The sequence below is a fragment of the Equus caballus genome, chromosome 24 (genome assembly GCF_041296265.1).
Source record: "Equus caballus isolate H_3958 breed thoroughbred chromosome 24, TB-T2T, whole genome shotgun sequence".
Taxonomy (NCBI): Eukaryota; Metazoa; Chordata; class Mammalia; order Perissodactyla; family Equidae; genus Equus; species Equus caballus.
Genome location: NC_091707.1, coordinates 35,404,326 through 35,429,045, shown reverse-complemented (window position 1 = coordinate 35,429,045; position 24,720 = coordinate 35,404,326). Strand labels below are relative to the sequence as shown.

At 52.9% G+C, this 24,720-nt stretch overlaps 1 protein-coding gene across 36 annotated transcripts in view; it reads right to left on the bottom strand.

The window, feature by feature from the left end:
- TMEM63C (transmembrane protein 63C) overlaps nucleotides 1-24,720 on the bottom strand; it is a 77,940-nt gene that overhangs the window by 11,721 nt on the left and 41,499 nt on the right. For 29 of the 36 annotated variants that reach the window (XM_070250248.1, XM_070250232.1, XM_070250244.1 and 26 more), the window contains 14 exons: nucleotides 24,632-24,713; nucleotides 19,805-19,842; nucleotides 13,893-14,035; nucleotides 12,433-12,481; nucleotides 10,153-10,261; nucleotides 8,240-8,313; nucleotides 7,537-7,617; nucleotides 7,301-7,424; nucleotides 6,376-6,509; nucleotides 4,799-4,921; nucleotides 4,184-4,337; nucleotides 2,876-2,982; nucleotides 1,538-1,624; nucleotides 918-983 (listed from right to left, as the gene is read on the bottom strand). In XM_070250248.1, coding sequence (XP_070106349.1) covers nucleotides 918-983; nucleotides 1,538-1,624; nucleotides 2,876-2,982; nucleotides 4,184-4,337; nucleotides 4,799-4,921; nucleotides 6,376-6,509; nucleotides 7,301-7,424; nucleotides 7,537-7,617; nucleotides 8,240-8,313; nucleotides 10,153-10,261; nucleotides 12,433-12,481; nucleotides 13,893-14,035; nucleotides 19,805-19,842; nucleotides 24,632-24,713 — 1,371 coding nt within the window. Of the gene's footprint in view, nucleotides 1-917; nucleotides 984-1,537; nucleotides 1,625-2,875; nucleotides 2,983-4,183; nucleotides 4,338-4,798; nucleotides 4,922-6,375; nucleotides 6,510-7,300; nucleotides 7,425-7,536; nucleotides 7,618-8,239; nucleotides 8,314-10,152; nucleotides 10,262-12,428; nucleotides 12,482-13,892; nucleotides 14,036-19,804; nucleotides 19,843-24,631; nucleotides 24,714-24,720 lie in introns of all 36 variants that reach the window. The other 7 variants (XM_070250254.1, XM_070250258.1, XM_070250255.1 and 4 more) reach the window with 1 other exon arrangement.

Here is a 24,720-nt window from a genome sequence, read left to right as displayed (position 1 = left end):
TTCCCTTTCTCATACACAAACTGTGTTAAGATATTGACCAAGCCAAAGATGAATTCATTCACCCTGGGAGAAAACACCCCCAACTTATTACAGTTGTAGTTAGCAGCAGAAACCTTGGAGAATTCTGCTCCTTGCCCTATAATGCTAGCTATGAAAGCTTGCATGTCATTTGTGACATTATATCTTTGAAAACTTGGGTTTTCAACATTGGTAAACCCTAAAACCAAAAAAAATCGAAATTGCTGGATGTCCAGCATGACCTGCATGTTGCCTTGTCCAAGGTCCTCCGACCCACTCCAATTTCATATTCTTCTTCTAGCTAAGTGACATCCGCTTTCACACTGATGTCTTTAAAACAATAAAATGTAACTTTAGCTTGCCTGTATTTAAAAGGCATTGTCTCGTTATTAAATGTGTTAATAAAGATTGTTACAAGTTTGATTTTTAAAATATTTTGATAACTATATTCCAATACAATTGCTTTTCTTTGTAATCTAGGTATTTTGCATAGTTAAAGACCTCTACTCGGAGTATATATAAAACTGGCAAAATCTGAATAAGCTCTGTGGATTGTATCAGTGTCAACTTCCTGGTTGTGATATTGTGCTACAGTCATGCAAGGTGTTACCAGTAGAGGAAACTGGGTAGAGGGTACACAGGACATTTTGGGGGGCAATTTTCTGTGAATTTACAGTTATTGCAAAAACTTCATTCAGAGAGGGGGTCCCTGGGCTTTACCTGCTTGCCAAAGGGGTCTGTGGCACAGGAAAGGTTAAAAGGCTGCCTAATGGAGTTTTGCATGCATTCATCTCTACCCATGTGAGCCGATAAAGGATACACATATCCACCTGGTATGAGCCCACAGAAGCCCCAGTATACGTTGGGGGTGCACCTGGAACATGCTCTCTAGTACTCACTGGAACCTGATGGTAGCCTGGTCCAGATAGTAGATGTCAAAGAGCCAGCGTAAAAAGACATCCAAACTAGAAGCAAGAAGAAGGCAGGCCCTTTAGTTAATGAATTGATGAGCCAAGGCCTGGGGTTCAATTCCTCTTGGACTGGCTTCCCGCCTTCCATCCTCCCTTCCCCAATCACCAAAGACTCTTGCATCCTAACACTCCGGTTGGCCAGTCCACGCTGCCTCTCTTCCTTGTTAATGCTGGGCCACCCCTGCCCCTAACCTTTTGGCCTTTCAGCTCAAGGCCAGCAAACCTTTGCCAGCCATTTCCCCCACAGCACTCTCTCCCTTGTCTCAGTTTCTACTGCACCTTGGCTGAGTGTTCCCCACCTTGGGCTGTCAGTTAGCTGGGAGGCATGGCTTATTGCCCCAACTGGATGATGAGCCCTTTGATGGCAGAGTTCATGGCTGACAGAGCTCGCATGATACCTAGGTCATGCTAGGCTCATGACAGGCACTGGACTGTCAGTTGAGGAATGAATTTGCAGCAACTACAGGTATGCCTATGGTATCTGAAAGGGGAGGTTCCAACTCTAGGGTGAACCTGGCTGAGCGGAGGGATAATTGGAGGTGAGGTACCTGGTCAGTCCCATAGAGGGCAGAATGACCACCATGAACACCAGAAAGACGTAGCACTTGTGCACTATGATCAGATTCTGACCTGATCTAGAAGGAAACAAACAGAGACATGATAAGAACCAAAAGCTTAACTACAGAATGAAGAAGAAGAGAGAGACAGCTACCTGGCTTAGAAAATTGGTTTAATAGTGCAAACCAATGCCATCTCCATGGAGCACTGTGAGCTGTGCTGAGGCTGTGAGCAGCGGGAAAGAACAGCACGATCAACTAGTGATGTCTGCCCTGGGCACAGGAAGGGGAGACAGGGCACACATGTGCCATATACTTGACATCTCTGTTAAAGGGACATTACCAGAATGACTGCGGAGTTTCAATAATCAACAAAAGCCCTGTCCTGGGCCAGAGGCAAACACAGTAGGGATTTCTGTTAAGACAAACCTTCTGGCTTACTGCCTGGTAGGATGGTAGGAACTTGGTACAGGAAATAACTTTTGAGACCCACGCAGCCTTCAGGCCAAAGCAGGTCCACCTGCCTCAGGATATGATAAACGCTTTCTACCCAGTTAGCTCCCACCATGGAACTATTAGGGCTAACGAATGGGAAACTGCTCCCGATTGTTTAAAATGGGGGCACTGTGTGGGCTACTTGGGTGTACACTCAGACTGAGCTCATGGCTCCTCTGACGAGGTCATAGCAGCCTTCTCTTCTCTTGTTCTCCAGACAAGTCTTGCTCTCTCCCTCTCATGCTGTGCCCTCTGCCTGGAGTTCCGGGCACCGCCTGTCTCTGCCTGCAGCTCCATCCCCTCAGTGCATGGCTGCCAGCTAAGAAAGAAGGCCAAGGAGGGCTTGGTTTTGGCCCCACATCCCCTGAATGGTGGCCCCATCTCAGCATCCCTGAGGCCAGAGGCACAGAGACAACCCAGTCCCCTCTTTTGGGATGGTTTCAGCTATCAAAGCTATCCCAGGGGTCGGCCCCGTGGCCGAGCGGTTAAGTTCGTGCACTCCGCTTTGGCGGCCCAGGGTTTTGCCAGTTCGGATCCTGGGCGTGGACATGGCATTGCTCATCAGGCCATGCTGAGGCGGCGTCCCACATGCCACAACTAGAAGGACCCACAACTAAAAAAATATTCAACTATGTACTGGGGGGATTTGGGGAGAAAAAGCGAAAAAACAAAAAAAGATTGGCAACAGTCGTTCGCTCAGGTGCCAATTTAAAAAATACGTATATATATTAAAAAAAAAAAAGCCATCCCATATCACTTCCATTCCATATGCCACATGGGAGACCTGAGCACCAGGCTGGGGCGCGGGAAGGGGCTTGGTGAAGAGCAGCTCACCGGGTCCAGTGGGCCTCGAGGAAGGCAGACAGGTAGACAATCAGAGGCAATATCACCGTAAAGGCCCACAGCATCAGGGAGGGGAAGAACTGGGTCACAATTGGGTTCTGCAGGGGCAGAGCAGAGGAGGAGAGAGAGACATCAATGCAAGAAGCACTCCTTCGCCTCTGGGCCCCCTCGGCCTTCTCCCACCTTCCTGGCCTCTTCTCCTTCAGCTCAGTCCCAAGGCACGCCTGGTTCCCTGAGGCTGCACAATGGGCAGCCTTTCTCACCTGCCTTCTTGGGTCAGGGATCTGCCTGGCTGGGGGCAGGCAGAGACTGATACCCCAAAGTCAAGCAGCATCCCCGAGGGGTATAGGCCTTCAATGCCAAGGTCACTGTGGAGGCAGCCAGGGCTTCCCGCAGTGAGTCCACCCTAAGGCCAGAGCCAGCTGCTGTCACTCATGTCTCATACCTCAGGGAGATGACACTGCCTTTATTGTGATGTTGTGTGAGAAGCGGCGGAAATGAGGGAGGATGTGAAGGCAGAATCTCCAGGGAGCTGTGGCTGACACAGGTGGGCAAAAATAAGCAGCAGAAGTGGCACGCGAGCACATGCATGTGTGTGTGTGTGTGTGTTGGGAATAGGGATGGGGACAACATGGAAGCAGGCCCATTATAACAGCCCTGAGACTACAAAATTTAGAAATTGGCCAGTTCAGCTCCTCTGAACTCCCAGTGAGTACGAAGCATCCTCTGCCTCCAGGGATGGCTCCTGCAGGGCCAGGTGCTCAGAGCCTGGAGTGGGTGTGTCTGGAAGTGAGGGAAGTGGAGACAGATCTGGAGGTCCCACTTCTCTCGGAGAGCTGTGTTGGAACTTAACTCACTCTTCCCCACCCTCAACCCTATCCCTCCACTCAGGCACCCCAACTCTAGAGAACGTGGGAGAACAGAGCTGTCACACCAGCCACACCCTCTGCTGCATCTTTTGTACCTTTAGCGGGCTCTAGGGTGGCCCAACGTAAGGAAGACCTCCGAGCTCGCATTTGACTGGACCACTCATCCCCTTCAAATACACCCCAGAACCTGCCTGCGGCTCCCCCATTCTCCCTTTCCTCTCCAGCCCCAGTCCCTAAGATGGGCAATGCTCGCATTCATCCCTCTTAGAACAAAGGAAACTCTATACCACCATTTACACCACGGCCACCTCCTCCATGTTTAATTCCATGGCTCTGGCACTGCGTGCCAGTGGGCCCCCATCCCATCCTCGCCTGAGTTCTTCCTTCATCTCCCTGGGGCCCCCATGCCTGGCCTGAGCCGCGGAGGCACCTGCAGCTTCTCGATGGGGCGGGTGACGTTGTACATGTCGATGGTGTTGATGATGATGGCAGGCGTGGTGAGGAAGAAGAAGAGGAAGAAGAGGAAGGTGTTGATCGCGATGAAGCGGGCCCACCAGTGGAAGCAGCGGACCGACAGGTGCTTCCTGAGGAGAGATGGAGGGGGGAGACGCACTCAGGAGCTCGGGTCCCAGCACTTAAACAGAGCCCACGTGCTGTTTCCTGCATGCCAGCCGTGGACTCAGGCTGTCCAGGTCTAATTCATCCCTGTGGGCCCAGACCTGCATCCAGTGGGCCCTGGACCATCCCCTCAGTCACACCATATGTAAAGGCTCTGAATATATCCCACAGGTGAGCCAGAAAATCGATCTGAGTTCTTTCTACAGGAAAACCTTTTCCCCAGGAGTTGGGTGCCTTCCACACTTGTGGTGGGGCGGGCTTGGGGATGGGCAGAGGCTGTGGTGCTTAGGAGAGGATGTGGTCCAGCCCAGCAGTGGCCATAGGTGGGCAATGAATTGGAGAACAGGCCCTGATTCCTTTTCTGTCCTGTTGCCTTCTTCAGTCTCAGAGGAGCTCGAAGGAGAGGGGAGGGACAGAGGGGGCTTACCAAATAATGTCCTTGGGGTGTGGGGCGCGGGTGACCCTCCAGTGGTAGTTTTTGACGATGGGGGTCACCGAAGACTGCTGGGGGTGTACACCACACTGGATGTATTTGTAATCCTCCCGGACGCTGCAGAGATGGGAGGAAGAGACAGAGCTCTTGGGGTGAGGATGACTAGCTGAGGGGGTCCATGCCAGGGTCCCAGGGCTACGGTGGCTGTCCCACATCCACTTTCTGGGGATTTTTGAAGCCTTGGATATGTCTCCCAGGACATTAGAGGTGGGCAGTTCCTAAGGCCTCGTGGCTGGAGGAAAGGGGCATTAGAGGCAGGCGCTGTCCAGGAAGGGAGGGGACCAGACGGTTCTCAGTTAATGTCTTTTTCCTTAACAGCAGTGATAGCACAAAGACATGCTCTTTCTTTGAGGTTGACAGGGGAGCACTAATTTCAGCCTCCTCTTAATATCAATAGCTACCAATTATTGAGTTCTTTCTGTATGCCCGACACTGTGCTAAGTGGCGATTAATAGAATCCCAGTTGCACAGATTACTAAATTGAGGCGCCTGAAGACACAACCCACGAGGGGCAGGTGCTGACCCTGGAGCCCAGTCTTCGGTCTTCCAATTCACGCTCGTGCTGTAATTAAGCCTCAGATCCTCTCTACCAAGTGACAGCAAGTCAGAAAATAAAGAGTATTGTCTTATTTAGGTGTACTGTTTTATATAAGATGCACACTAAACATGTTTTATAGAACACATATCCCTTCTTAACTCTCTGGGAGGTGGAAGGGAAGAGATAAGTAACCAAATCTGAAGGATAAGAAATTTGACAGTGTAAATGACTTGCAAAATTGCACACAGTTGTTTGCAACTAAATTCTAGGCTGTTCCACTGTTCTTTTGTAGGGCTGGAGTGGGCAAGGACAGAGTGTTGTGCATGATCAGGCTCTCTCAGGGAGAGAAGGACCCCCATCATCCTCAAGAGACTGATTCTGGGGCTCTCATCTATTTGACCCAGTCCTAAGGATTCTTCCAGAACATTCCAGAGTGGACCTAATCCAGTCCCTATCAAGGTGGGGCTGCTGGAGGCTGGGGCAGAGGAGAGAGGAAGCTGTAAGGCTATGAATTGGAGGAGGCCTACAGCAGGAGAGGAGAAATGGCAAGCAAGGCTTCTCTGCTTGGATTCTGTCACTTGTGGTGAGGAAAAGGGTGATGTGTAATGAGGGATGAAAATGGATATTCTTATCCTGGAAGAGGAACCAAGAGGTCAAAGGCTACTCTGACCACCATTGTGCTGAAGCAAGGACACATGAAAGTGAGGAGTGAAGGGCCTGGGCATCTCTGGAGACAAGCCGAGCCTGGCAGCTGGGGGAGAACAGATGTGGCCATGATCTGGGAAGCAAGATGGCGGCTGCCTGTGAGGAGCATGGAGAGGTTGAGGGGAGGTCAGACTATGGCAAACTGAGGGAGGCTCTCTCTCCTCTTCCCTTTGGCTGGAATGGGGGTGAAAAAGGATGGTTTCAGAGAAGCAGAGGCCCTCTCTTGGGGCTGGACAGGGCACAGCAAGCCACTAGCCCTCATACTCACTGGTTCATCATCCTGGCATCCTGGAAGGTGACAAAGATCAGGTCCAGACGCTTCAGCCGAACGCGGTTGAGCTCGGCATTGAACTCGTCCGTCAGCTGCTCCTCCAGCTCACTATAATATTGCTCTGCATCTACCTGGGGCGAGATGTGGCCCTCAGAGTTGATGAGGCCAGACCTCCAGGAAGGCGTCACCTGGACATGAGGCCTCTCTCCACTCAGCAGCCCCGGGGGCAGTGGGCATGAGGCCTTGCTTCCATCTCCAGCTCCCTTAGAAGCCTGGCAAAGGGCTCAGGACCCCAGGTGGGCTCCAAGATCCCAACTCTAGAACGAGAAGAGGCTAGGACTCCAAAATCAGCTCCCTGCTCTTAGATCTGGGGAAAGTGGGCATTGCGGGGGTGGAGGGGGCTTCTGGACTTGGAGTGGACTCCAGGGGAGGGACAGAATGCCTTTGCAGCATTTTCAGGAAAGGGAAAATTTTTCTCGACTGACTAGAGTCCAGTGCTGCCCTGCAGCAGATGTTCAAGTCTTGAGGCCTCCTTCAAGCCACAGTGGTTGGGTAATAAGATGGAACCCATTGCCGTCAAATGTTCCTGTCCTAGCTCTTTGAACACGTGAGGCCTGGCAGCTTACGGCAGCCTGTTGTGTTCTCCCTGGTTCTCCCATCCAAGACCAGAAGGGGGCAGGAGCAAGGCCCCCTGGGTCACTCTGGAGGTGGCCCCAAGAAAGCCTTCAGCTCCTCTATGTGTTCACCAGGGAGGCAGGATAGACGGACAGGAAAGGAGGCGCTAGGCGCTGGAGCAGACTCGAATGGGGCCTGGGGCCCGAGGGTGTGGGCAAGGGGCACTGCCCCGATCCCTGGACAGAGCCTGGAGACCCAGTGCCCCAGCGCCTCCTCTGCCGTGTCCCCCGAGGCCCGTGCCAGTTACCTCTTTGAAGCAGGTCCAGCACTTGCAGAAGCACACGCGGGAGCAGGGGTGGACCTTGATCATCACCTTGCCCCTCTTCTTGGCCTTGGCGGTGTAGTAGAGCCGGCCTCGCATCGCATGGCGCCTGTCAGCCGGGGGCCAACGCAGAGAAGGATCTTGTGGTCAGGGGCCAGCAGAGCCATCTCCTCCCCTTATACCCCCGCCCCAGATCCAGACAGGCCCCACTGCAGCCTCACCTCTGATCATCCAATTCGATCAGGGTCCTGACGTCATAGCAGAAGTGGACTCTGGTCACTACACACCCAGGATAGGCCTCGCTGCAGCCACAAACATGGATGCTGAGCCAGCCTGTGGGGCTGCAGATGTGCCACCCCAGCCCCCGCCCAGAGCTGGAGCCCACAGGGCTGGGCGGTTCAGCTGCCCATGGTTCCTGGTTCTTAGACGGGAGAATCCATCCCTTGCTCCTAAGGCTGAACTTCAGGGTTGCTCCCTGGTAATCTGAGATTCGCCACATCCTTTTCAGATGACCCTGAACAGGGCCAGGGAGCAGAGCTGGAAATTGCTGCTCATAGAGAGATAATTAGCTCCTGGGCTACGAACTTGGATCACAAAAGATGTCACAAGATGACCTGCTCTAGAAAACTGTGGCCCAGGAGCTCCCTGGGCTCTGCAGTTGGAGCAACAGGGGAAAGGAAAATTAGCACCCCGCCCCGCCCCATCACACCCATGCCGTGCAGGAAATCCCTTACTTCAGAAACCCTGCTCCAGCCCCAGGGTATCCCCCATTCTGCAAGGCTGATCCTGAGCCAAGTCCAGGGAAGCCACCGCCTGGGGTGTGTCTCACCCCGCTGGCCTGTGCCAACACACTGCCCACACGAGGGTCCAGGCAGGGCTCCTAAGAGGAGGCAATCAGTGCCCCAGCCCACCCAACCCACTTACTGAAAATGCTTAATGATGATTTCTGGGTCTTCGATGTCCGTAGGGACATAGGTGATCATCAGTGTCCTTGTGACCTAGGTGGGGAGGGCAAATGGAGAAAGAAGACTATGCTCACACAGGACTCCTGGATGTCTGAGTCTTTGGGTGGCCCAGAACCTTCTGGAGTAGGCCTTCTATTCACACCAGGCTGCCTCCTGGCTGGGTAAGCCAAGTGCCAGCTTCCCTGGCCTGTGTCCCTGAGGCCAGCAGCTGCAGGTAGGCAAACCGTGTCTCTGTTATTCTCTGTGTCCCCTCCCCATCCACTGTGGGCCCCCTGCCATGGATGGCTGTGGTCAAGGAAGAGAGCCAGCAGCTGCAGATAGGCCCAGGGTGGAGGACCAGAGTTCCATGACCAGCAAGGACCGCTCACGCTCTCTTGCTGACCACATGGCCCCACAATGATTCTGGTCTCCCTGCAACTCCACTGTTCCACGAGAAGTCAGTGCCACATCACTGGGGCTGTCCCTAACGTTAGACGGGGCAGGGGAGTGGGGAGCCGAGCTAGACTCTGGGGAGGGGATGGAGAAGGCCTTTCAAACTTCTGTGAATGGGAAATGTCTCCCTGAGCCATCACCTCAGGGTGGGAAACTTGAGACACTGTGCTCCAAGAGAAGGGAGTCTTGGCAGAAGCTTCTGGTGACAAGAAGGAAAGCTGAAGTAGCTGGAGTCCAGACTGGTCACGTGTGCCACGCCAGGCAGGCTGAAGCATTCAGGGTAACCTTTCAGGGGTATGTGGATTTGGGTTCTGGGGTAGGGTAAAGTGAATGGGTCCTTTAGGATGGATGGCCTTGAAGGAGCGGATCCCACTCCACTGGACCTTTGAAAGGCCGAGGACAGGAGCCAAGGATGTTCCTCTTCACTGTTTCCCTTCCCCACCAGAACGTGGACAGCCTGCATGCCCCTTCCCTTGTGGTGCCCACCCGGGGCCCCTAGGCGCTCATATCTACACCCCAAAGGCGCCTGGCACACTTCAAACATCGGGACTGCCTGGGCACTCTTTTGGGTCTTAGGAGTGAGCTCAGCCCACGCGCAGAGCAAGAAGTGGAGAAGAGTTAAAGGCCCCAGATGCAGCCCTCAACCAGTGATGGACAGGGAGTGGTGGGAAAATGCCCCTCACTGCCACCCACTAGGCTGGGACGACTGTCCGGTGCATGTTCTACTCCGATTCCCAGAGCGCTAGCGGATAAAGCACCGGTTGCCCCCAGTGGCAAGCTGTTCCTTACCGCTCCCTCTATCTGCCTGCTGGCCCACTGGCTGTGGGTCCTCTCTTCCAGTCCCACTTCCCACCCCGCTAGGGGTCCTTCCTCGGATCACCTCCCAAATAAGCAAATGCTACTCAAATCCTTGTCTCATGATCTGCATGGGAGGTGGGGTGTGGGTAAGCCAAACCGAGACAGTATGGATGCATGGGGGCAGGAGCTGGGGTCTCTGACCTCAGAAAGACTGTGGAAGGGCAAGGAGCTTGGGTGTAGTGGGAATGGTCAAGGCTAGTCAAAATATTCACCCAGTGGTTCGGCAGGGAGCATTGATCACTTAGGATGGAGGTTGCCTACTGGTCTAGGGTTTGCTAACCCTCTAGTTTGCAGGTGGTGGGGAGGTCCAGGGGTCCTTGGGAGAGGCCAGGGCAGCAGGAGGCACCAGGGAATAGCTACTTACCAACCAGTCTGTAAGGGTTTCAGGGGTTTAACCACCAGGACTGTGGGGTGGGGGGCAGGTGCTAGGGGAGGAGGCTTGTCCTGCTCGGGGGAGACTGCAGCCCACACGTGCAGAAGGTGCTAAGCTGGGATGCCTCTGTGCCTGGGAGTGGGATGGTCCCGGTGGGACAGGCTCTAGCTGGGAGGGAGCAGTTGCGGTAGCTCTTGTCACTTATTCACCTGGTGCCTCTTCTTGGGCACAAACCCTAAGCAGTGATGAGTCATGAAGATGAAGTTGGTGAGGAAGTATAAGAAGGAGAAGCAGCTGTGCAGCCAGAGCAAGTTACTCCTGCCAGGAACAAGACAGGAGCAGTGAGACCATGCTCGCCCTCCACAGTCTCCCCTGACCACCCTCTCCCCTGAAAGTCTCCCCTGACCACGCTGTCCCCCCACAGGCCCCCCTGACCACCCTCTCCCCCCACAGTCCCCCCTGACCACCCTCTCCCCCCACAGTCCCCCCTGACCACCCTCTCCCCCCAGTCTCCCCTGACCACCCTCTCCCCCCACAGTCCCCCCTGACCACCCTCTCCCCCCACAGTCTCCCCTGACCACCCTCTCCCCCCACAGTCTCCCCCGACCACCCTCTCCCCCCACAGTCCCCCCCGACCACCCTCTCCCCCCACAGTCCCCCCCGACCACCCTCTCCCCCCACAGTCCCCCCCGACCACCCTCTCCCCCCACAGTCCCCCCTGACCACCCTCTCCCCCCACAGTCTCCCCCGACCACCCTCTCCCCCCACAGTCCCCCCTGACCACCCTCTCCCCCCACAGTCCCCCCGACCACCCTCTCCCCCCACAGTCTGCCCTGACCACCCTCTCCCACCCACATTCTCCCCTGACCACTCATGTCCCTCCTGGACATTCAGGTGGCTCAAGACAGTCCACCAGACACTCTAGCACCTTGGAAGGGGGTGGCGGTGGTAAGAAGCGGATGGCCCAGTCCCACTACTAAAGGCTAACATTCGTTGAGTGCTTACTATATGCCAGACCCAGGGTGGGACCAGATGCTTTATGTACATTTTCCCACTAGACTCTCCACCATGTGAGGGTGGTACTCTGACTATCTTCATTTTATCCATGGGGAAAAGAGGGCCAGAGTGGCAGGTGACCTGCCCAAGTCACTCCTTGTGGTGGCAGCGCTGAGAGGTGAGCCCAGAGCTGCAGGAGCGCCTCGACTCTGCACTGCTACATCGTGCACCAGTGGCCACAGCTCAGGCCCCCACCACTGCCCAGCAAGCCAGGCGGCAGGACCACCCCACCTCTGTGGTGAGGGACTCTAGGGTCATATGTGGGCCCAGAGGAAGGCAGGCCCGGTGACTTGCTCTGCCTCCCCTGGGTAGGAAGAGAGGTGCCGCTTGGGCTTTGGGCTCACGTGATGCTGTCCCAAGGCATCTGGCCAGGAGGACTGTTCAGAAATAGGGCCCACCTTATTTGGTGCATTAGAGGAGAGAAAGGCTGCCTTGTTCAAAATATCTCCTCACCACTGGTCCCAAGACCTGACGTTTCACCTACCATCCCCCCTCCCGCTAGAGGCCTCGATCCTCAGTTTCCTCAGAGGGGGCAAGGTGACGGGGTCTCTAAGGAACATTCTAGCTCTCTGCCAGTATGGATTTGTGGACGTGGAGGGCTCTTTGCTGCCCTTTTAAAATCCACTTCTTGGAGGGCAGCGGTAGGCCCCTTGCACCAGTGGCCGGCCCAGGAAGAAGGTCATAACCTCTGCTCTGGTGTTAGCAGCACCCCTGGGGAGGAGTTGGCTGAAAGGGGAGGTGAGAGGATGCCATGGTCCCATTCTGCTGGTTTCGGAGTTTGGGGGATTGCAGGGGTGCAGGGGCAGGGGTGGGGGGAGAGGGGGTGGGGCAGGAGTATGCAGACCCCCCTCACACCTTCTGGAACTGCTGCTTCAACTCTGTCAGGAAGTCGGCCAAGCCCAGCCAAGACACCTGGTGGGCCGGTTTGCTCAGCATGGACCAACAGGGCCACCTCTGGCTCAGTACAAATGGATTTGGCCGCCAATTGGGTTGGCTGATGAACCCAGGTCATGTGGTTCCTTGGTCCCTCCACTGTAGGAATTAGGTCTGTACTTCACTCAACTATATGAGGGTTGACCTGAACCTATTCTGTGCGCAGGGAAACAATACCTTAAAACTCTACTAGCTACAGGGTCTTTGCCTCTTGGGAGCTGGACATATTAAGCAAATAGCACCATCCTCTCAAGTCTTCAGGAGTGGCTGGTTTGGGTAGTTCCACCCATTACAGACATGGAGACACTGAGGCACCAAGAGTCCTCCCCCACCAAGAGAATGCAAATCTTGGCATTCCACTCAAGACCTGGGTTCCCCAAGAAAACAGGCCTTTCTTATCAGCAAAGCAGTGCTCATGTGGTGGATCCACACGTTGGACCTTCTCTCCCCACCAATGCCCCCAGCCAGTAGAACGAGAGGTAAGAGGATCAGGTACCTACTCTGTGGAGACATTGACAATGGTGGTCCGACCAAAGTGACTATTCGGTTCTGAAAGAGAAGAAAATTACTGACCTCCAGCCTGGCTCCTTGATTGGTGTGGGGTGCCAGAATTCAAGGTTTCTGAATGGATGCCTGGGGTCTAGAGATGCTTGTCTATGTCCTGCTCTTCCTTCTAGTTCCCTGAGCTTATCCCCAACTTCCAACAAAAACAGCAGAGGCCTCGTCTTCTCCCTGGGTCTGCCGACTGGGGCTCCTTGGCTGTGAAGCCAGGCGGAGTCTTTGGCGTGGCATCCCCAGTGCACAACCGGCACACAATAGACACTGGGTAACGCTCAGTGAAGGAACCTGGGACCCGCTGTGAGCGGAATGATGAAATTAGCAACACTGTCACCAGTGGCAACAATCACAAGAACCCAAAACTCTAGAAAATGTGATGCTGCCTCATTTGGACAGAGTAAATCCTTCTGGCTAAGTGCATTAGTTCATTGGTGTAGACATCTCCAGGTTTTATGAAATGTGGCTAGAAATCCTGCATTATATGATCATTGCTAACACACTAGCTCTTAGGAGGAGAATCTGGAAAGACAGGGTCCAGAAGTTGTTTACTCCAGAGTGGTTATTTGGTGGCGTGGATATCATGTGCTACCTCTGGCCCAGAAACCTGAGCGGTCAGGGTACAGCTGGCTGCCACCTGGGCATTTAAGGTGCTATACTACAAGACCTAGTTGTACTGCCTCTGTCCATCTTTGTACTTCCAAGTGAACTACTGGCTATTATTCACTGAGTCCCTCCTATATCAAACACTGTGCCAGGCACTTCACACGCGCTGTCTCCCGGGCGCCATGACAGTTGAGGAACCGGAGGCCTGGGGGGGTTGGGTTGCCAAATATAAGATGAAATAACTTGCTAGATTGGGCAAAGGTATTTTCTGGGAAGTAGATGTGGGTTAAATTTGGAGAACCAAGATTTTTCTGTCCTTGAAACCCAAGCCCTCGCTCACGATGTTATTTTGTCAAAAGTTCTTGCCCTGTTGTCAAAAGTGTGGGTAGACATCTTATGAGACAAATTCTGCACTTGTGGTCTGCGTCCATCAGAGTGAGTACGGGGAGAAATCAGGATCAGGGGTCTTGGGAGTGGCTCACATGTCATAAAAGGGCCTCCACAAATACCTGGCCAGGTGCGGTGTGTGGTCACAGATAAACATTCAGTTCCAGACTGAATTACTACTACACGCCTGCTCTGTGCTAGGCCCTGGGCAAAGTTGTGACGAAGGAGGTATCGGCTCCAGTCTCCATGTGAGAGAACTGAAGCACAGGTTGCCTAAGGTGACGTAACTAATTTTGAGAAGTGGAATTAAAATTAAAATTTCTAGACTCCGAAGACCCAAGCTCTGCCCCGCCTACTAGGCAGCCTCTTCGGTCTAGTGGCCCAGGCCCAGGGCCCCCTGAGCTCCACCTACCCAGGACGGTTCCACTGTAGTTGATGGGCAAAATGATGCCCAAGGAGGGGATGCAGAGGATGAGCACAAAGATGATGAGATGGTACTGGAACGTGATGTAGATGCGGGCATCTTCTCCACACTTGCTAATCAGATCTTCATTCCTGGAAGAGACATACAGACAAGGACATTCCTGAGGATCCAGTGTGGCCACAGCTTAAGTCGGGGGGAGGTAGAGGAAAGGCAGAAAAGATTACCATCTTACCCGCACCTTCTGATTTTTCTTAGAAATATCGCCCTTCTCAAAAGCCTTGGTTATACCTGAATATATTTCACTGAATTTCACAGGCATATCAAAGATAGAGGTTATGTTACAGGTACACATGTAGGAATCCAGAAGCACTCTTGAAATCCAGCATTCATTCGGTCTTTTATTCCTCTTCAAACATTTTGAGTGCTTGCTAGGGTGCAGGCACCCAACAAACCGCTAGTGATATCAGGATGCATCCTATTTTTTAAAAAGTTTTTAATGCCTTAAATTAAAAAGGAATACTTAAAACCACAATGAGATATCACTCTGCACTGCCAGACTGGCCAACATTAGAAAGTCAAACAATACCAAGTGTTGGCGAGGGTATGGGGCACTGGGAGCTCTCCCACACTCATGGGTACCTCCTCTGGCACAGCCACTTTGGGTAACAGTTGGCATTATCTATGGAAGTTGAACATATGCACATCCTATGACCTACCAATTCCACTCCTAGGCTTATATCCAACAGAAATACACGCATACATGCATCAAGAGACATGTATAAGAATCTCATAGATGCACCATTTGTCACAGCCCCACCAAATGTCTATCGAAAGTGGAATGGACACAAGAATTGTGAGATGCATACGTAGTGATACATATATAGAGATAATGAAATACTCTACAGAGATAAGATGAATGACTGGTCATAGCTGAATCTCACAAACACAACGTTGAGTGAGAGACACCAGGCACAAACTATACACACTGTATACTTTCATATACAAAGTTGGAAAACAGGCAGTATTGACCTATTGAGTTAGAAGTCAGGAGACTGGTTCCCTTTGGAGAAGGGGAGGTGATAGGGGATTGGGAGGGAGCAGGAGTTGGCAACGTCCCAGCTCTTCATGAGGATGGCAGTTGCGTAGGCTTTGCTTTGTGATAACTGATAACTGAGCTGGACATTTACTTTTTGTACCTTTTTCTGTGTGTGTGTGTTATACTTCGATAAAACAATTTTAAGGCAACACATGCTTATCACAGAAACTTTGGAAAATACGAAAGAGAAGAAAATCACTCACATACAATCTTATCCAACCCAAGATAATGACTATTAAGCATTTTGGTCAATTTCCTTTAGTTTCTCGTCGTTATGCTGGTTTAACTAAGTAACTATCATTTACTACGATAAACATTTTGTGTAAATGTTTTCCTGGCTGCACAAGAACAATGGCAATAGGGCCTCTGTTTACGGAGTGCTGGTTCATGCCCAGCACCATGCTGCCCGCCCTCCTCCACCAGTGGACATGCCATGCTTGACTCACCCTTGTTCTCTGGCCAGGCTTGTAGGTTGTGTGTAACCTCTCACATCCAGTTCACGATTCAGATTTATTTTTAAACACTACTACAAAAAGCCTATCTTCAAGGTTTTCAATATCCCCATTTAGGGAATTTATAGCTCTTGGGGTTTTTTTTGTTTTGTTTTGTTTTGTTTGCTGAGGAAGATTCACCCTGAGCTAACATCTGTGCCAATCTTCCTCTATTTTGTATGTGCGTTGCTGCCACAGCATTGCTGCTGACAAATGGTGTAGGTTGGTGCCGGGGAAGTGAACCCAGGCCGCCAAAGCAGAGCGCACTGAACTTAACTACTAGCCTATAGGGTCAGCCCCTTGCTTTTGATTTTTTCACTGCAAGCAGGTAAAATATTTCCTGCCTTAGACTTGAGAATTAAATCCCAAGAATGGGGTGGATGAGAACCGGTGAGGAGGCTGCATGTTGGAGAGGGAGAACAGGGGAGAGTCTTGCTGCGGGCTTGGGGTGCCAAGATCTGGTCACTCAACAAAAATAGTGTGGCTGAGGCAGGGTGAGGTCTGAGAGTGCCTCCAATCATGTGGAAGGAGCAGAGGGCTGGAAGAGACCAGGAACACAAAAATTTCCTTCCTGGGCCAGCACTTCCTGCTCCCCCCGCTGGGCTTGCTGCTCCATCTCCACCGGGAGTCCGGGTTCTACGCAGCAGCCCATCTTACAGCTCCAAGGGAAGCCTGTCCTTCTGAGTCTGTCCACGTTCCTCCACTCAGTTCTTCCCTCCCACCACTCTTTCAAATGCTGCCACCATGATGGTCCAGCCAATCACCTCCTACTGACAATGCATTCTCATCTCTGTCCTAATCTTTTCCCCTCCTGTACCTCTTTCTGGAGACTTCCTGTACCCATTGTCCTTCTCTCTCATCTTTGAATTAACATCTACCTCTCTCTCTACCCACTCACACTTCTTCCCCTTAAACTACAACCAGGTTCAAGTGCTCATCCGTTACTCTAAAATAAAACAAGAATCTCCTCAAGCATCCGCTCCCTGACCACCTTCCCCTCACGTTCCATCCAATATCTCTACTTCTCTCCTCCTACCCACTTCTTGAAAAAGGTGACCTTCCTTCTCTGCCTACTTCTTGGACATCTCCTTGTCCTGAGACTGCACCCCCAATGGAGACCCAAATCACCCAAGTCGACGTGCTCTTCTCAGCTCTCCTTCCATTTGACCTCCGAACGGTGGAGGCTGCTGGCCACAGCCTCTCTGTAGCCTCGCACTTGCCTGGCTTCCCTGAGCCCATGTCCTCAAGGATGCTGCCTCTTCTTCCTGCCCCAACTGTGCTCTCCCTTGGGCTTTTTTTGATCTTGCCTCCTTGGGTGACTCATCTGCTCCCAGGACTTCAGCTACCACCTCTGTGCACCCATCTCCTAAGTCTAAATCTCTAGCTCTGACCTTTCTCCTAAGTTTTAATCCTGTTTTTCTCTACAGCTTGCTGGTCAACTCACATGCTTGCCCTGGCCACATCTCATCATTTTCCCAGCTCATCGTATCTCATCATCGTACCTCATCAGCATATCTCATCATCTCCCGACTAGTGGCATTACTATCCTCCCCAGAAACTAGATCTCAATGTCACCCTCTTTCTCAACCAGGTGGAAGCCGGGTGGAAACCACGACCCAGTGACTGCAGCCCTGTGACCTCCCTCCGCTGTGTCTCTTCCCCATTGTTTCCCTGGTCACCTCCACCTCTCACCTGGACACTGGAATAGCCTCCTTGGCTTCTCACCTTAACTTTGGACTTTCCCAACCGCCATTCAGCCCCATACTCCTGCCTTCAAACAGACATCATCCTGAGTTTCCTGCTCAAAGACAATAACTGACTCTCGACCACCTCTAGATCAAAGCCCAAGATCTGTGTGGCAGTCAAGGTTCCAGCTGATCCTTCCAGCCCCATCTTTTATCCCCTCTCTTGCCATGTACCCTTGCTTCTAGCTATACCAGAACATTTACCATTTCTGGACACTCCCTGCCCATCTCTGCCCCAAACCTTTGCTCACACAGTCCTTTATTTCTGATGGGCCCTACATCACAATGGTAGGAATTCTTCCCGTCCTTCAAGGCCCAGCTCAAAACTATGCTTCTCCTGAACCCACCTTGTAGGAACTAATTTCTCGCTCTCCCAAATGCCCTTTGACAGCAGTTATAACCTCCCCATTATGAATTATATGTAGCGAGTCTGTTAACCTTTGCTTCTCCAACTGGCCTGCATGGGCTTTGTGCTCTGGACCCTGGCTTCCTGGTCCCTGTTCGGTAAGTGTATTCAGCTCTCTTCCAGATGCCGCTCTCAAAGGGCACAGGATGCATAGCACAGCACCCAGCCTTCCTCGCTTCCCAGATGATGTGTTCCCTATGGAGGGGCCTTTGGGTGGGGTGGGGGTGGGGGAAGAGGACCCTCACCCAGACACACACACAGCTGTGCACACTGACCTCCCATTGACCTGCAGGTCCACATGTGCACACACGAACAGCTGCACACACCGATTTGCACCAATGCAGTGACCTGCATCTTTTATTTCATACTCATACACACACCACAGAGACACCTACCACACAAAGGTTTATGTTTTGCATGTCCACTACTCTCCCCAACACAGACCGTTTCTTTCCTGCCCTGTATCTACCCATTGACATGTCAGCAGACAGTGGAGAAAATCCAGGAAGCCAGCCTCAAACTATCCTAAGGGGTTCCTTTTCTCCCAGACCTGAGGATGTGGTCAGCTCGGGCAGGCCCATTCATCCCAGCTTTCCTTCCCTCTTTCCCATGCAAGGGGCTGGCTAATTTGCCATCACACCCCTGCTCATCATTCGTGAATTCACTAAGCCCAGGAACCTCCCAGGGTAACGAGCTTTAAATGTCCATATACTTTATTGGTTATTTTACAAAGGCAAAAATAGTAAATGCTTGTTGAAAGGTAAAAAGTAAAATGCCCTTGAAACTGTTGACAGGGATCGCCTCGCAGAGGGGGCTGTGAGGAGGGGCATGCGAGACTGGAGGCAGACTTTCATGTTTCTCTTACAATTATTTATGTGAGTTCATGCATGTTTCAAAAATAAAAGCAAAACCAGAGAAGGTGCCAGGAAATAACAGTCTCCTCTCCACTCCCCCCACATGTGGCTGAGGTTCCTGGACCACGCACAAACTAGCTGGACCACGTCCTGGGGACTCTGATGAACGATGAAGGAAGACTGGAGGGCAAGGCCATGGGGAGTCCCCCCTCTCAGTGAGATGGGGGCTCAAACATCAGAGGCTGATGGCCCTAAGCCCAGCTTGGGATTCCCAGGGCCCAGTATACTGGTGGCTTTTTCCCCCACAGGGCCCCAGGTCTTTCATAGGGTCTAGGGGAGGAGAGATGCCCCAGTTTGGCTCATGGGGTGGGGTGGGGTCTTGAGACAATGTATGGATGCTCCCAGCAAGGCCCTTGAATGGTGGGCGTAGAGGCACATGGAGGAAGAGTCCTATGAGCCTTTGCGAAGAAGCAAATTAGCAGGCCCGGTCAGGGCCCCGGGTGCAGTTGGCCTCTGAAGAGCAGTGAGGCTGCACCCTAAGGCAGGCATCGCCAGGTGAGAAAGGACCCTGGAGGACGGGCTTGCAGGATGGGTCGGGCAGGAAGGACGGGGGACAGTAGGGAGAGCCCAGGATCGTTCAGGACTCCGAGGTAGAGGCAGACCTGTGTGCATGTGTGTATGAGTGTGCACATACCAGAGTGTGTGCTAGTGTGTACACACATATGTGTGTGCATGTATGCACATACACACAGTAGGGGCACAGAGCTCTGATAAAGGGCAGCTTGGCTGAAGCATCTGGCTGGTGTGGGGGAATCAGAAGAAAACAGGTGACTTGGGGTCTGGCTTTGCCAAGTGGGGCCTGGCACTGAAGAGATTCAGAAGGCGAGGCGGGCAAGGGCTGTCTCTTTGTAACCGGGCGCTGAGGCTGAGAGAGGAAGCCTGCCCTTCTGCCTGGTGGGGCTTTCCCATTTTGACAAATATGATGAAAGCAAATGGCAATGCATGAAGGACTTCTTTTTCCTGGTGTGGAGTTCAAAAAGCATTTTTATGAGCATGTGACAGTGGTCCTTTCCTGAGGGCTGCGGCAGAGAGAAAATGGGCTATGGGCTATGTCCAGTTCCCATTTCACCTACTGTAACCCCGAAGCGTCCTCTGCCTGGGCCAGGCTGTGGTGGTCAGTGGGGAGTGGAGGGCAAGATACGGAGCTCAGGCCCAGGGCCTGTCATGCAGGGCACGAGACTCCACCCCCGCCCCTCCCTCAGAGAAGGTAACGCTGCTGTCACAAGCTCAGAAAGCTCAGGCACTTACTTCATGGTGATGGTGTTGAAGAACCAGGAATAGAAGCCCTGGGGAGAAAGGAGAGAAAGCGTGAGAAAATCCAGGCTGGGCCTGTCCCACCCAGCTCTGGGGACCCAGGCGGCCGGAAGCCGAGTCTTGACGGGGCCTCCTTCCCAGGCGAGAGACAGCGAGAAAGAGCCTGAGTCCTGGAAGGAAGTCGGCTCCGTCCAGAATCAGCGGTGACTGCTGAGGGAGATGTCTCCCCAGAAGTGAGTTGACATTCCTGCCATCGGGCATCCTCTCATAGGAAATCAGGGCTCAGAGGGTGGGCTTTGGACCGGAGGGAGAGAAGGGACTCTTTCTGGGGGGGACATTTGGTGCTTTCCATCTGTCTGGCATTGCTTCCTTCTGGGAAATGCCCCTCCCCCATGCATATGGCCCGGGGGGCTGTCCATCAAGTAGGCATCTACCACCAGTAGTCAGTTGACCAACGGGAGCATGACCCAAGTGAGGCCAATTAAAATTCTCTTAGGGGATTGATACGGGTGTTGGGAAAGGTTTCTCTCCCTCTGGGTTCCTGCACCTCTGTAAACACCATGAAGTCAGGAGTGGCTTGGTGCTGTCTTTGATGCCACATGCAGGAGCTTGTCTGAGAAAAAAAGCCAGCTCAGAGGATAGAGGAACAGAGAGGGAATCCTGGTGGCAATGCTGGACTTCCTGGATCTAGCTGTACCTGAAGCAGCTGCCTCTCCCAGATTTCCCCACACTCAAGCTGCACATTAGCCTTTTCCTGTAACACTAGTTTGAGCTGGGCTTCTTCTGTTGCCTCTGAGGGTCCTGTTGATTGTGCCTTTTTCTCGGGGTCTTGCTGTCTGGACTTTATGGGTGGTGGGGAAAGGCAGCCTTGCCATGGGGGTGCTGGGAGGGCCTAGAGAGGGAGTCAGCTTGCAAAGAGCATGCATGAGGTGGGCTGAGACCCACGGCTCTAAGGCTGCCAGATCAGGTAGCTGGTTAAATTACCCTGGTATGTGCTTCCTTCTGGGATCCTGGAGGGTTCAGCAAAATCTTGGAAAAGGCTGCAGCTCTTGATTGGCCCCATTTGGGTCACAAGCACATCACTGAACCAGCCAGGCCCCCTCAGTTGACAGTCCTGGAACCACACGGATTGGGGAATGGGTATTTCCCAAAAGGAAGCAATGAGGGGCAGGTAAGCAAGAAACAGAAAGAAGGTCCTTGCTCCCTTTGGCATAAGGCCAACTTCTAAGTCCTGTCCCTGTGCTGGGTTGACTGACAGTAGGAATGCCCACCCGGGGAGTGTCCACCTCAAGTGGGACCATTTCCCCAGCTACGTCCTGGGGAAGAAAAATGAAGACAGATGCCCAGGTACGAGTCAGAGCAATGAAGGGGAATAGCATGATGGTGGCAGCAGGGACTGCGAAAGCCCCCAGGGAGGGGTGGCCTGCTAGACAAGAGCTGGGCTGAGAGTCTGGCCACCCCTCCCCGTGTGGAGTGTCTTTCTCCACTGCCCACCTCTGGGCAAACAGGGGGGCAATTTGCTAAGGGAGCTAGTGGTTTTGTTGATGGCCCCTAAGGATTATGCACAGTAGAGGACACACGTCCCCGGGAGTCATATCCACCCCTCCCAAGACAGGTGCACAGGCGTACACCACACATGGCCACACATGCCCTGGAATTCATACCGCGCAGGACTGTCCAGAAAAAGGTGGAGGTCGTGAGCAGAAGTGTGACCTACGCACCCATGAAAATTACATAGAAACAGATGTGCAAGCGCATGTGTGACTATCTCTCTTTCTCTCTCTCTCTCTCTCTCACACACACACACACACAAACACACACAGAAGGGCTGAGATGCAGATACCACTGCCCTCTTCTCCTCACCCCTGCAGGAAATGGCCACCAGCTCCCAGGAGCCAGCTCAGCCGACAAGAATGGGTGGCAGTGATCAGTTCTTTGCACCTATCTTGGTGGCCCCATCCTCCCACTCCCGCCACATGGGGTCATGACCCCTGCCCTGACTTGCACAGGTCACCATGGTGAGACCCCTTTGCTTTGCCCACACCGCTCAGCCTGGCTGTGCCCCGCCATCCTGGCTGGAGCATGGCAGGCCACCTCAGCCCACTGGCCCTCCTTGTCCAGTTTCTATACTCTTCAGTTTGACTGCCCCATCGCTGCCATAATGATTTATCTTCTCAGATGTTTTTAAAATAAAATGACCTTTTTGTCATTGTCCAAAAAGAAAAAAAACCCAACCAAGTGATGTTTCTAAAAATAAACCTGAGAGCCACCTTGCAAGGCCAGTGTGACCGTCCTTATTCTGTGGAGGAACCCCCAGGGGAAGAGCTTGCCTGAGGCTCCCTGCTCTGTTCTGGGCAGATCCCGCAGGTCAGGGGACCCAGTCTCTGGGAGGAATACGGCTCTACTCACTCAGAGCATCCAACAAATACGTATCAGATGCGAATTACACGACAGGCTGGACTGGGTGCTCGGACAATGGTGAGCAAGAGCAGGCCAGCGACTGCTCTCCCTGGGGGACCAGACACAATAGACTGATCGTGTAGGTGTATCATCACGGACTGGGTTATCAGCACTGAGGAAAAGGAACGCATTTCCCATGAGTGTATAGAAAAAGATCTGGACCCCAATGAGGTGGACAGGGCTCCCTGGGGAAGTGATGCTTGAGCTGAAATCTGAACAAAGTGTGAGTCTGTTCACTCAGAGAGGGGCCAGAGGGGAGGGGGAGAGGGGAGAGCAGCTGAAAGGCCCTCTGGAGGGAAGGAGGTGGCACTTTTGAGGATCTAAATGATAGGCAATGTGGCTGGGGGTGGGGGAGTTGGGAGGAGAAAGTTGGACGACAGGTGGGCAAGAGGCCAAACCGTGAGACCATGGCAAGGCATCTGCAATGTATTCCAAGAGCATCAGAAAGCCATTGAAGGGTTACACGGGGGAATGGTTGTGTCCCTGTTCATGGGGATTGCTCTGAATGAGGTAGAGGGCAAGTGTGGACCTAAAGAAGTCAGTCGGAGGCTACCACCATCATCAAGCAAGAAACTGATGGAGGCCTGGACGGGGGGATGGTGGGAGAGGTGGAAAGAAACAAAACTGGGAAGGTGAAAAGCACACAGCTTGGGAATGAACTGGCCAGGCCTGGGGGACTGGGAAAGAGCCAGGGGTGCAGCTGGGGGTGGTGGGAAGAGTCTGAGACCAGGGATGTAGGGGCAGGCGGATGTGGAGGGAGATCACGGCGTCCTGCGGACATATTGAATCTGAAACGCCTTTACAACGTCCACGTGGAGAGAGTTTGAAAGCCACTGGATAAATGGGGCTGGGGCCTAGAAGACGGTTTAGCAGGAGACGGAAATTTAGGAGGGATTGGGGCAGAGGTCGCAACTGAAGCCATGAGCGTGGATGACGTTGCCCTGGAGAGAGAGAGTGAAGAGCAAGAGGGAGAGTCTGGGATCAGCGGTGGGGACGCCATGTGTTGAGGAGGAGCAAGGGGACAGAGGAGGAACAGAGAAGGCAGAAGGAAAACCCAGAGAGCACAATGTCATAGAAGCAAGTAGAAGGGCTTATTCAAGAAGGGGAGGTGGTTATAGGGTCAGAAGTTTCTGAGACATTAGATGAGAACAGAGGAAAGTCCATTGGATTTCATGGCATGGGACCATAGATGACCTCGGGGGCTGTCTGGATGGAGTGGTGGGAAGTGTGGTGTGGAAGCCACATTTGAGGGGGTTGAGGAGTGAGTGGGAGGTGAGAAGATGGAGACAGCCAGCCTAGCCCACTCTCGCAGGAATTTAGTTGTGACGGGGCAGAGGAGACAGGCAGTCGTGCGGGGTGTGGCATGCAAGGGAAGTTCTCATGGCTCCCTTCCTCTGCACTCAGGTCCCCACTCAAATGCCATCTGCCCAAGACCATCCCTGACCACCATCTGTAACACTTCAGCTCCATTCCGTTGCTGTTGAGTGCCTGCCTTGTCCCTTTTTTCCTTCATGCACTTGCCACCATCCCATATGCTTCTGTCTGGGTGTTTCTGACCCAGGAAGAAAGTGCCACAAAGCAGGACTTGGTCTGTTTTGTTCACTGCCCAGTCCCCAGGCCCCAGACCTGTGGCTGGCACACGGCAGGTGCTCCAGAGCAACTGGCTGAATGAACAAGCTCAAGTGGGGGAGTGGCATTCGACAGGAAAGAGAAGGAAGGAGCAGACCGGGCTCCATCAGGCGGAGCTGGGTGGTGGAAGGTTGAGCAAATCCCTGCCTGACATCTCGCATCATCTGTGTGAGTCCTTGGCTCAGAGTAGGGGTTTGGGGCAGGATTGGGGCTGCGAGAACAGTTGGAGGTTTGAGAAGAGCAGAAAATTAGTTTTAAAAATCCATTTAACGGGGCTAGCCCCGTGGCCAAGTGGTTAAGTTCGTACGCTCCGCTGCAGGCGGCCCAGTGTTTCGTTGGTTTGAATCCTGGGCTCAGACATGGCTCTGCTCATCAAACCACGCTGAGACGGCGTCCCACATGCCGCAACTGGAAGGACCCACAACTAAGAATATACAACTGCGTACCGGGGGGCTTTGGGGAGAAAAAAGAAAAAAATAAAGTCTTTAAAAGAAAAAATCCATTTAAAATATTAGAACTAGCTAACACTTACTTGGCACCCTAGGAAGTAGGTATGGTTAATATTTCCATCTCTCTGATGGGGAGACTGAGGCTTGGCAAGGCTGAGGAATTTGTCCAAGGTCACATTGTTAGAAGTGGTTGGGCCTGGCTGACTGCCAAGCCCCTGACAATGAGCATGCTCCTTCCGGCACATGCCAGGACTGCCTGCCCAGAGCCGGGACCCAGACTCACCTTGTCCTTGTGTTCCATCTCCAGGGAAATATCCGAGGGAGACGTCTTCTCACTCTGCTCCCCATAGATCAGCGAGGTCAAGCTGCCGG